A 13,489-nucleotide genomic window follows, 5' to 3' on the forward strand; every position below is an offset into this window, starting at 1 on the left:
AGCTTGATGATGTCCCTGCTATTGTATATGCATTTGATTACCAATAAAAAATTTCCTTGTTTCAACAATACTCAGCAATGTTTTGAGCATTAAAGAGGCTTAATTTCAAATTGCTCCAGTATATTTGCAAGTTACTTGATTGAAGTATATACCACTAATGTTCCCAAAAAAATATTATTATAATTTTGGCAATGCACAATGCACATCAAAAACAATATATATTTATTGCCTATTTAATTTAACCTTGCTATTGACAATGCAACAGAAACATCAATTTTATCCCTATAGCGTCATGCATACTTCAGAAATTTAGGATAAACAACACATACAGCTTCAAAGTCCGGAGTTCTGCCAAACATCTTAAATTCAAAATTCATAAGAAAGGAATCCTCTATAAAACCTTAATGTGACAAATATTTCATAAATGACAATCAACATATCCAGAAAATATATATTGGAACAATATAATGAAATTTACCTGGACCTATATCAAATCTGACAAGTCTATGGGCAATGGAATATGAACATACGCTGGCTATCAATCAAAACATAATACAGTATTTGTCGGCATAGATATGTCAAACAGGTGTAAGTCAATATAAAAAATAGCATAGCCCATCAATCTACAGGTATGCATTAAACTATATAGTAATATAATAATGTGTGTAACTAAGCAAGCAATTGTGATTCCAATTATTAGTCATCTAACATAAAAGTTGATAGCAAATACAAGAACTTCAACTCTACATTCTGGTTGACTTAGTTGTAATGCAATATCAAGATAAACTGGAAAAATGATAAACCACCTCAGCGAAGCAACAAATTAAAAATAAACCAGAAGACAAATGCATACAAAACCAGCAGAAACTGCAAGCAATATCACTGCTATCTTTTCTGCCTTTCCTGTTATTCTACAGCTTTCATGATCCAGGCAATTCTGGCTCAATCTACCAGACAAGTCTTTCTATAAAATTTCTCACAAAAAGCATGTTTTTCCACAATATCTATCACAGAATGCACAAAAACTATAGAATACTGAGCTCACTGCCAGGAAGCATGGTAGAGGAAACAAATGGATTTTATCTTCACTTTGGACATTTCAGAAAAGACTGAAGAAGAGAGGAAAGGTTCACAAGAATTTTTTTACAGAATATGCTACATAAAACTCCAATGTGTGCACTGATGAGAACTTGGCCCTGGTTGCCTTACTCATCTTTTAGAAGATTAATTGGCTCACTCAGCACATACTTCGGAAGATCATATTTTGCACCTGCAATGGTTTTGCAAGAATTATAATTTGAAAGTTAAGTACATATAAGAAAAAGAAACTATGGACTGTCAATAGCATTGCTGTTTTACCTCTTTCATCATAACAAGTTGTCATATCATCACTTGTGACGATTATGCCTGCACTATCCACTATTGCCCGTGCCAAACCTAACTCGGCCTCAGCTGCTGCTCTTAAGGCATCCCAAATCTCTGTAAAACTTGCTTTTGTTATTCATGGTAGCATAATATAATTTAGTGATGGGAAAAGGAACAAAGATCATTCACTTTATCCAAAGATATGTTTTTTTAAATGTTAATGATGTAGTGTTCCCATTCTTTATGGAAGCACAGATTCCTTTGTTTTCCATGAAATACTTGCAAAATAAATGCACTCTGTGGGAGGCTTTAGGCTATTACTTCTCAAAGTTGCACCCAGCATCTTCCAGCCAAGTAAAATAAATGGAAATGATGAAGCCCATATAAGTCTCCAAAATAAGTCATTTAAACAAAGCATTGTATACTGAGATCTAAACAAATGGGTTACAGTAAAAACAAATTTTGCTGGCAGTTAGTTCCAACTAAAATAGCAAACCATCTATTAATCTTCTGAAGATTCAGACATGCATGAAAGAGAGCAGATTTAAAAGACACAATTATACAAAATTCATAAACATGTGAGTTGTCTAGAGCCTTACTAGCTAGAAGCCATTTGTGACTAAGTTCCCATCAGACCTTGAATGAAAACTATAATTCAGAAAAATTTGGATTCAAATTATAATTTTATAAGGCCATATATCTTCAAGAAGCACCTCTTTGAAAGTGTATCAAATCAAAAAGATAATGAAGTTCTACCTTTTTGCCCGCCATAGTGAGGTGCTGTGTCCCAAAACTCATCACGCATTCGTTTAAGTTGTGCTCGTGTGATAGGTTCTGAATGTTTCCAAGGTTTTGGTTTACGTATTTTTCTGGAATGCCCTGTAGACAGACATGAAGCAGCTAGCATTTTTTAATTCACATATTATCATGGGAAATCTAGTATGCACTAAATATGCAAATTTATCAAAAGAAATCTAGTATGCAATAAATGTGCAAATAACTAAATGTTGAAAGTCGAAACATCAGAGAGTAATATCTAAGATCATATTCAGAAGTTCAGAACACATGAACTATGCAGCAGGTGCACAATCTTGACTTGGAGCTACCAGGTCAAGGTTTGTCAAGCCTGTGTTATTAGTGGAGCGAGCCAAACATTTCCCATTAAATAAATTTAAGGTCTCATATATGTTTTCATCCTATGTAAAAACTGTACATCCGGTGGTGTTAAGAAAATTGAAGTAAAATACAGAGAATTATCATATACATATTTCAGAGGAAGCAATTTGATAGTTTGTCTTGCAACATCACTGAGAACAGAGACTGAGGTTGAACTATGCCAGGTATATAAAAACAATATACGCAAAACATATTTAATAGTAACTAACAACCCAACAATGGGAAAATAAAAAAACACAGCAAATGTCATGAAATTCCATAGTGCATCTAATTGCCTTGCAATCAACTTTTATCAATTATGTCAATCTTGTAATTCAAAATGAGATTTCTATTACGTTTGATGATGCTAAACAATATACATGCATGTTGAGTATCCTAAAATCCACACTAACATATCATAACGTGCTCAAGCACCATATTAAAAGCCATAAATTCCATTAAAATGTGACAAGGGGAAAAGTCAGATGCATGTAATACTCTACTAACCTACAGATATCTGCAATATGCAAGAATTATTATTACGTTATATGTTTAAGAGACTACATAAACCCCCTAGAACCCAACTGTTAGTGTAGGCTAAGTCACAAGGTTCGAATTCGAATTTGAAATCGACAGTCATGAAATTCGGATGAAATTCGAAAAGGGGAAAAAAAAAAAAAAAATCAAATTAAATTCGTCTTATATAATTTTGTTTATTTTTAAATACATGTAATACTTATAATAAATTATAACTAATGTAACTAATATAACTAATTCATTAAAAAATATAACTAATAATGTATATCGAATGCATTAAAAAATATACATAATAACTTATTATTGTATATTTTTGAATGCATTTGATATACCTTTTACCTAATTACTAATTTATTACAATAAAAAAATAAAACTACATCAGACAATATCAAATACCTAATTACTATTGCTTGTAATTAAAACTAATAAAATTCACAACATAGAATGCATTACTATTGCTCAATATTGTTTACAACACGGGAGCGATGTCTTGAGAGCTCGGGCGCCTAACTGAACATAGAAGCAATGGCAATGGCAGCGACGACGAGTACAGCAGGCGGCAGTGATGGCAACGGCAGAGACGGCAACTACAGCAGGCAGTAGCGACGGCGACTACGGCAGGCGGCAGCGATGGCAGCCACAGGAGTGAGTTGTGTGTTTACAGAGGTCGTCTGCCCACTTTTTAGCAAAATCTTTTTATGGCTGAACTTGAACGATTTTTTTACAAAGGTTTGAAATTCGATTAAATTCGAACCTCATCCATGAAAATCGCCGTATTTTGTGACTTAAGAGTGTAGGCATCTAAAAATGGTCAATGCTTGCGGTGTTATACTTTAACATGTTCGTGTTACCTTCTTTTAGGGTTTTCGCATCTTACTAATGTTTCTTCTATGTTACACATTTGATCTTTATCATCTGTTAACATTGTGTCATTCTTTTGCATTCTTTTCCTATTCAAACCCATTTTCTCGAATTTGAATTAGGTCTTCTCGATGTCAATCTCAATTGTCGTTTCATGATCATGATCAACTTTTAATGTTAATGAGACATCATTTATCATTATCAATTTCTATCAATCTTGATCGATTCATCATCGATCCCTATCAATTATCAATCATCATTCCTCAATATCAATATTTGTCAATTTCCATCAATCCTTGTCAATTTTGATCAATTTGTCATCGGTCCCTGTCATTATTAATTTGGTTAATTTTTGGTCCTTATCAATCATTTTGTTGATCATTTTTATCATCATCATTGTTAATCATGTCAATCCTATCATGGCATCGTTTAACCTAATTCATTTTTCATTCTACTTCGGGTTTAATATTCTTTAATTATTTCTCCCTTTTATCCCGTTTTTGTCTAGAGTTTAATAATTCTTCAATTATTTATCCCTTTATCCTAACTAATTTGTTTTAGGATTTATGAATTAGTTCATTGTCCTAATTCCCTTTTTCCTGTTTTAGAATTAAATATTATTTATTTAGTTGCCTAATTATGAGATTTGTGGGAGAAATTAATAAATAAATATTTATTAATTTATCCCTCACTTCTCTTTTTTAGCTTCCCCTCCTCTTTTCTAGCCTTGTACTTTCCTCATTTTTGAATGGCAATTTTCCCTCCACAATTCACTCATTTTGTCATAAAATGACATAGCAATTTGTCATAATTTTGTCATAATCATGTCAATTTCGAATTCAATTTGCCTCTTTCGAATTTCTCATTCCAATTTGATGCCTTAATCAATTTCTCTATAAATTGAGTCCATTTCTTCATCATTTTGAACCACATTTCAAGTATCCTTACGCTGTCACTTTTGAATACATCTTGCAATCCAACTTGCTTTTAATCATTTGCATTTGTAGGTGGTATCCACAAATTTGGAGAAAGAAAAACAATGGAGGCCAATTGAAGGAGATGCTTTTGTTAGTTTGCATTTGTAATTTATACATCTTGTCTTCAATTCTTCTATTGAGTGTGATAGGACTTTATTTTCATTGCATTGTTACGTTTGTGGTTCCCTAACTATTGTGCTTTGATACCTTTGCCTATTTCCTACCTCATATTTTCTGGTGAACCTAACGTGAACATGCAAAATCGAACAATTCTGTGAATCTATTTGCATGCAGGTTTTAGATGTTGATACATGTTTGCATGCAGGTTTTTTTCACTAATCTATTGTTGCATGCAAATTTTTTGCACAAATCCATTATTGCATGCAAGTTTTTTGAACTAGTTTGTTGTTGCATGCAGGTTTTATGTAAGGATCTATTGTTGCATGTGGGCTTTATGGAGTCTAAACAATGATTTATGCAAGATTTATTAACATGCAATGAACAACAATTCTTCATATAGTTTAATTAGGAGATTTGAATGAATCCTATAATTCTCACAGTCTTAATTAGGATTTGGATCAAAGAACAACAACAAATTTCACATTTCATGCATGCAAAGGGTTTAAAATGAACAACAAATTGCATTTAATCATGGTTTGAATTGATCAAGTCCTTTTCAAATTAAGGTGGAATTAACTTCATCTAGTCTTAACTAGGATGCAAATGGATCAATGAACTCATATCATGCAAATTTTGAAGCAAGACGGTTTGCCTTAGTGTAGAGAACATTTCATTTTCTAAAGGTTAAAGAATCATTGTTTGTCATGTCTTCTTTTATTTCGATTGTGAGCTTTTACATCTGCCTGGCATCTCGCACAGGCATTGGTGAGAGGGAACGACCCAAGTGGCAACAAGTTGAAGCCAAGCCCTTCCAAGCCACTATAAACAAATGCGTTTGTGATGAAAGTTGCAAGTGACGAGTGTTATATGCTGCCATAACGGCGTTATGTCTTCCTTAGTGCCCTCCTAGCACGTAAAAACCTGTAGAGCGTAACCTCTGCAGGCTGGGAGGCCTCCTATTAACGGAGTGGAAAACGCTACTGAGTATGGCCACTCAAACGGATGCCTTGACTACAACCCATTGTGTTTAGAGACCCAAAACCTTCTATTTGTTGGCACAGGAGGTCGAACCTCCAAAGCCATCCCACACTTTTGCAGCTCACTGTAGAGATAGCAGTTCCTTGGGAAGTGATGACCTAAGGGATTCGGAACTTGGTATGCCCGAGAAGTGAGTGTTGTGAAGGGAAGCCAATGCTACCAAGTTCCTAGGCTATCCGCTATGAGTAGGCACGGCTGAGAGTAATCTCAAGTGGGAACCCAGCAAATATAGTCCCGACCTGCCTTAGGATTTGTTGTTGAATGCACATGAGTGTCTTCTTTCAAAGTCAAACAAACATCTTGTCTTTTATGCTTATTAAAAAGTGAATCATAAACAATGGACATAATCAACTTATCAAATAAACATTTGGCAAACAAAACAACATTCAAAAGTGATCATAATCAGTTTTGGTTCTCAAAACAAACAAGTGTCCAAAAACAAAGTTCAAACAAAGTCAAACTTGGTCCTAAACATTTCAAAGTATCCATCCAACATCTGAAAAAGATTTTATCAACATGGATTGTCAAAACATTGGATATCCTTGTTCCAAAATTCATGTCACTTAAAGGGTTAGCCCTTGCATTGTTCAAACTTATGTCTTAAGGCATACATTCATCTCCCTTCATATTAGGTCCATTGCTTGGTCATTTATCCCCTCTTGCACTGAGGTTTAGAATCATTTTCTTAAGTCTTGATCGTATCATCATTATCCCAAAATTAGGTCTTGGCTTAGGTTGCATTTTGCATTTTCTAAAGTCATTAGTCCTCACATATCCATATCATATTGGCTTTATCATTGAATAGTCGAAACCCTAGGTCTTGCCTTAGGTTTACATTGTCATACATTTGCACTCATATCCTTAGTCCATATCATTAGGTCATATCATATCATTGGTTTGCACCATATCATAGCATTAAGTCATATCATAACTCTAGGCCATATCATTGAATAATACCTTTGGGTCATTTCATATCCCTATATCAAAGCATCTAACTTGAAGATCATTTCATATCATAGGTTCGCACCTTAGGCATTCGTCATTAATCATTGTCCCCTTTGCATTTAGTCACAAAATTAGCTTTGCCAAACTTAAAAAATCAGAACTTTAGATCATACCCTAGGTTGTTAGGAGTCTTGACCTTGTCCAACATTTGTCCTTTTGTCATCATCATTCTGTCAAGCCTAGCTTAGTATCCAAGCATATAGGTGAGACATTGTCATTTTGTCCTATCACCATTTTGGCTTTTGTCCTTTTGTCAATTAAGGTCTTGACTTCATTTCAATTTCCCAAGATTGCATCTTTAGATTTGTATTCCAAGAATTTGTCCAAACCTTGAGTCCAAAAACATAGATTGCATTCTTGTCATAGATTGCATCGTCATTTCTTTAAGATTGTATTTAGTTGCATGCCCTTGTCATTCTAAAAATTCAAAAGACCAAAAACATAAGTTGCATTGTCAATCATCTAGGTTGCATTTAGTTGCATACCCTTGTCATTCCAAAAATTCAAAAGACCAAAATGCGTTGTCAATCCTTTTAGGTTGCATTTGTCAATTCCATTAGTTGCATCTCGTTACATCCTTAAAATCGAAAAATCCCAAAAATGTTGCATTGCATAGTGACATGTCTACTGAAACAAGGTTCCAAGCTCCTATGATGCAACAAAGTTTGACATATCAACCGATGATTGGTCCAATGAATAACAGAATGCAATCAAGTTTTAATCCAAGGCAATCACAATTCTATCCAACCCAACAACAAGGCAATATCATACAACCAAACTTTAATCCAAATGTTGCTCCGCCTACAAACATGCTACCAAAGTATGGAATCATTCAATCAAGACAACCACCACACTTTGAATCAAGTTTTATGCCAATGCAACTAGGATGTGGCAATGTTTCACCAATGCCACCAACGAATGTGTCACCGATTTTTTATTCAAATCAATTAAGCCAAAATCATTTTCAACAAGGACCTTTGTCAAATGGCCAACGTATCTTTCATCCAAATTATGGTTATATTTGAGTTCAATAATTACCAAATTTCCAAGAAGACAGATTCAGATGACAAATCATTCACAAAATTTGAAGTTAATGAAGCAATGAACAATCTCGAGTTTGTGGAATTTTTGGACCAAGTAATCTTAAGCAATCCTCGAAAATACTTCCCATGCATTATAAGAGAACTAGCCTCAAGTCCTGAGCATCGATCTTTCATAACTGATGCACACCTACAATGGGCCTTGGCATGTGAGCAAGCAAATTGTGTCCCACAACAAGTTCAAACAAATCAAGTCCAAAATCATGGTTTAGAACAAGAGACAAAAATTCCACTTGTCCAATACCAGCAACAAATTCAACCCATGTCTAGCAATGGCTCATCCGTCCATCAAGAAGTTGACCCTCAAGTGGCCTCCACATCACCTCCCATTCCATCGGATCTCGAAGTTGCACAAGAGCAATTTTCGTCATCTCCTCCAATTGATACATCTAATGCATCCTCCCAAGGGTTGTCCGCAATAGAAATACACGCCAACCTATGTCTTTATACAAATCCCTTGTACTTTTTGGAAATGCAAGATTCAATGCCACCAAATGCTTCTCTTTTAGAGAGTCCCATACAAAGTCCATCCCTCTCATGTCAAAGCATTGATTCCTTGCTAGAATACCCCATGTGTATTCAAATTCCAACCTCATGTCAAGAGGATGATTTAGAGCACGAAGAAATAAGTTTTGAAACAAATCAAGATCAAGACCCTAGAACTTTTCCATTGCATACTACATTTGATCCCCCTATTCCTATCCATTTTATCCAAGAACACAATACCTTTTCAAGTCCCATTAGCATTCCACTTTCTAAGCAAGGTCAAGATATCCCTTTCATTATTTCTAATGATCCCATTGAGAGTCAAGAGCAAGGCACCTTTAAAGAGGAATCCAATGATCTTCCTCCTTGTCAAGATCAAAGTATCCTTCTAGATTTATGTCCACCACAAGACCCTATCATCCCTTTAAATCCTCCACAAGATCCCTTTGTTCCTCCATCTCCATGTCCTAATCTTCCATATACACCTCAAGATCTCATTTCTTTCGATGATGCCATTATTCCTCCCATTCCATCTCATGAAGATCCTATCATAGATCTTGATCCCCCTCACGATTCTAATCCCCCTCATGATTCTAACATGATGGTGCAAGATGTTCATGAACCCCCCACATGTACAATGGGTTCCTCCACTTTGGTCCAGTCTGATCCACTTCATGATCCCATCATTCCCATCATATCATGTCCACCTCATAATGGACTCGTGTCTTCTTCCCAAAGCAAAGAGTATCCTACAGGTCAAAATATTTGTAAAGGCAAAGGGGTAGACCTTCACGAGAAAGAACCCCTCCATACCAAAGAAGATCTTAATGGTCATGGCCTCAATAACACCCCTCAAGTCATTGGTATCCCTACCAAATCAAAATCCAAACATGCGCCTAGCCCTTCATCTCTTCCATCCATTTTAGGTCCTTATATCCTTCCACCCAGTATGCAAGGTCAGCAAAGGCACACATCCTTGAGAACCTTCCATCCATCCAAAAGACCTCCATTTCATTCCTATCCATCCATGAATCCAAGCAATTTGGATGCCAAGCATAAAATTCATAAGTCCAGCAATCTGCATGTATTTAAGGATCAACATGTCCAATCTAATCGACATGTCAAAACAAAGGAAAAAGAAAAATCAAAAAGGCCACAAAGGCTAATTGCTCATAAAGAAAAGACAGAATCTATATGGGTTCCTAAATCCCTTGTGCAAGCAATGCATTCCAAGGAACCACAAAAGAATGAAAAATCAAAAACCATGTGGATTCCTAAGTGGCTCCTTGAAGCACAACAGTCTAAAGAAAAATCCAAATTGGCATCCAAAATTGCTATTCCTCCATCATCTCTGTCCATTTTGGGTCCTTATGTCCCTAAATCCCTAGCCTTTCCTCCTTCCAAATCTCAAAATCTAAGATCCATTTTTCTTCCATCAATCTAACACCCCTCAAGGTGTGTTCCAATGTTGATCTTGCCAACATTTCCATCCACTCATGCGCAGTTCTTTCAATACCCTGTCCATTATCCAATGAATATTTTCTATCCTTCCATCCCTTTGATCCAATCCTTAGTCCCATTGCATATCCATGTCATTATTTTGCCAATGTCTTTGAGCATATTTTTAATAGTCATGGTCCATTTTTCAGGGCTACTATCCATACAACAAGATGCTTGAGTCCTCCTTCCATCCCCTATCACGTGTCCATTTTCTGCTAAAAGTATAAAAAAATTTTAAAAAAAGGAAAATCCAAAAAAAAAGTAAAGAAAAATCATTTGTCCATTGGTGAAAACTTGGCAAACAGGCACCTTGGGCAAGTACCATGATGAAAACCTGGCAAACAGGTGTCATGTGTAATATATAAACTTCTTGCATACCATACTTGGGGGCAGGTTCCATTTATTTTAACCTATTGTATCCTATTGTCCTTCATTATCCTATCATACCCTCCATTATCCTATCGTCCTTCATATCCATATTCCCTTTCCCACCTTTGATCTTGTTAAGGCTAAGGATCTTCATGAATGTCATGTATCCTATTCGCAGCTTTCAGTCTATCATAGCTTTTGGTCTTTATCCATTGGCTTATTACAACCTTTTGTCCATATTCTTTGGCTTATTTCAACCTTTTGTCACTATCCCTTAGCCTATCGCAACCTTTGGTCCATATCCCTTATCCATCTTTGATCTTGCTTATCCTATCCATATCCTATCACTGTCCACACATTCTTTTTCATCCCTTGATCTTGATCCGACATAAGGACGTAAAATGGAAAACATGGTTTCAAAAACCTCTTGACATGTCCCTCATTCCATGTCATTGCTTTACATTGTCATATCCAATCCCTTATCCCATCGCGTGATAGCCCTTGGTGATTGAATCCATTTTGTCTCCAATCTATCCACCAACATTTTTAGCAAGCTTATTTATCAATTCGTCATATTCCTTGCCTTGCTAGACACTGGAGGCAAAATCACAAAAAATCCCTAAAAAGCAAATAAGGTCTTGAAAAAATCCCTAAAAATCAAATAAAGTCCTGAAAAAATCCCTAAGCATCAAATAAAGTCCTAAAAAAAGTCAATAAAAATTCGACAAAAAGTATTGAAAAAATCACTAAAAAATAAAAAATGTCCTGAAATAATCCAAAAAAAATTGAAAAACGTCTTGAAAAAACAAAAAAAAAAAAATTGAATAATGTCTTGAAAAAAATAAAAAACAATCATAAAACGTCTTGAAATAATCCATAAAAATCGTAAAATGTCTTGAAAAAATAACAAAAAAAATAAAAAAGTTCCAAAAACCCTAAAAATTGGAAAACGTCAAAAATTCAAAAACAATCACTTTTGTTTCATTTCACCAATAAATTGTCCCCTTTGTACATAAATAGACATTTGAGCAGACGTCAAACAGATAACACATTAAATATTGCGCTTACATTAAATCACGTATTAACAGATGAACTATTCAGCAAACCAAGCATTCAAACTGATCAAAATTGTCACATCAATCAACAACATCAACATTTGTCACCCCTTGGTCACATTATCATGGGTCTTATACAGGGTGTGGTATATTCGAAACCAGACTGTGTCCTATCTTAGAGGGGGTACTACATTCCCTGAAACCAAACAGCATGATCGTCCTTTCATCACAACACTATCACTTTGGCAACGAAGGTCAGAATGGTTGTTTAAATTGTTTGAATTTGTGCATCTTATCTTTCATTGATTTATCTTTGATCATGTTCCTATGTTGCTCGATGATGTCACTGAGTGATTTAGAGTGGTCGGGATGGCTCATGGTATGTTGTTTTTGTCTTTTGTTTGCGGAGTGTTTCGTAGCATTCTGGGGCAAGTATGTCTTGGGTGTTTGTGATAAGTATGTTCGCTTTGTGAACATCGAACATGCCTCGACCTTTGACACACGTCATGTCTTAGGATGTTTTGACTCATTCCTTGTCTACGACATGTCTATTTTACGCAAAGGGATTGCCTTATCGCCTTGGCCTTCATTGCCATGGTGCGTCGCATCCATTTTGCTATATCAAATAAAGGTTCTCACCTACTATTTTGCATTTGTGAAAGCAAGTTTTTCTTCACCACTAACTGTTCTTCGTCTAATTTCCTCTTCCTAACATTTCTTTCATCAGTCCTTGCAATCCTCTTGGTCTAATCTTGGCATTATTGTCGATCAATTGGCCTATTTTCTGGATTTTTCTGGCCAATTCCTCGAGGGCGCATGCATATATCCTTGTTGTCTGGGGCATACTTCTTGATTGTTCTTTGAAACAACGATCAAAATAGCACTGTCTCAAAGAGGGGCAAAATGTAGCCATCTAAAAATGGTCAACGCTTGCGATGTTATACTTTAACATGTCCGTGTTACCTTCTTTTAGGGTTTTCACATCTTACTAATGTTTCTTCTATGTTACACATTTGATCTTTATCATCCGTTAACATTGTGTCATTCTTCTGCATTCTTTTCCTATTCAAACCCATTTTCTCGAATTTGAAATAGGTCTTCTCGATGTCAATCTCAATTGTTGTTTCATGATCATGATCAACTTTTAATGTTAATCAAACATCATTTATCATTTTCAATCATTATCAATTTCTATCAATCTTGATCGATTCATCATCGATCCCCTATCAATTAACAATCATCATTCCTCATTATCAATATTTGTCAATTTCCATCAATCCTTGTCAATTTTGATTGATTTGTCATCGGTCCCTATCATTATCAATTTGGTTAATTTTCGGTCCTTATCAATCATTTTGTTGATCATTTTTATCATCATCGTTGTTAATCATGTCAGTCCTATCATGGCATCGTTTAACCTAATTCATTTTTCATTCTACTTCGGGTTTAATAATTCTTTAATTATTTCTCCCTTTTATCCCTTTTCTATCTAGGGTTTAAAAAATTTTCAATTATTTATCCCTTTATCCTAACTAATCTATTTTAGGATTTATGAATTAGTTCATTATCCTAATTCCCTTTTTCCTATTTTGCAATTAAATATTATTTATTTAGATGCCTAATTATGAGATTTGTGGGAGAAATTAATAAATAAATATTTATTAATTTATCCCCCACTTCTCCTCTGTTTTAGTTTCCCCTCCTCTTTTCTAGCCTTGTACTTTCCTCATTTTCGAATGGCAAATTTCCATCCACAATTCACTCATTTTGTCATAAAATGACATAGCAATTTGTCATATTCCTTACATAGAAATTTGTCATAATTTTGTCATAATCATGCCAATTTCGAATTCAATTGCCTCTTTCGAATTTCTCATTCCAATTTGATGCCTTAATCAATTTCTCTATAAATTGAGTCCAT

The 13,489-nt window shown here is 35.0% G+C and overlaps 1 protein-coding gene across 3 annotated transcripts in view; it reads right to left on the bottom strand.

Annotated features, from left to right (window-relative positions):
• Positions 1-807: 807 nt before the first annotated feature.
• The window catches only part of LOC131051299 (uncharacterized), a 53,311-nt gene continuing 40,629 nt past the window's right edge, over positions 808-13,489 (bottom strand). For all 3 annotated transcript variants that reach the window (XM_057985753.2, XM_057985759.2, XM_057985768.2), the window contains 3 exons: positions 2,122-2,244; positions 1,360-1,479; positions 808-1,270 (listed from right to left, as the gene is read on the bottom strand). In XM_057985753.2, coding sequence (XP_057841736.1) covers positions 1,206-1,270; positions 1,360-1,479; positions 2,122-2,244 — 308 coding nt within the window. In that variant the 3' untranslated portion in view covers positions 808-1,205. The remainder of the gene's footprint in view (positions 1,271-1,359; positions 1,480-2,121; positions 2,245-13,489) is intronic.

This window comes from Cryptomeria japonica, chromosome 2, assembly GCF_030272615.1.
Source record: "Cryptomeria japonica chromosome 2, Sugi_1.0, whole genome shotgun sequence".
In the NCBI taxonomy this organism is placed as follows: domain Eukaryota; kingdom Viridiplantae; phylum Streptophyta; class Pinopsida; order Cupressales; family Cupressaceae; genus Cryptomeria; species Cryptomeria japonica.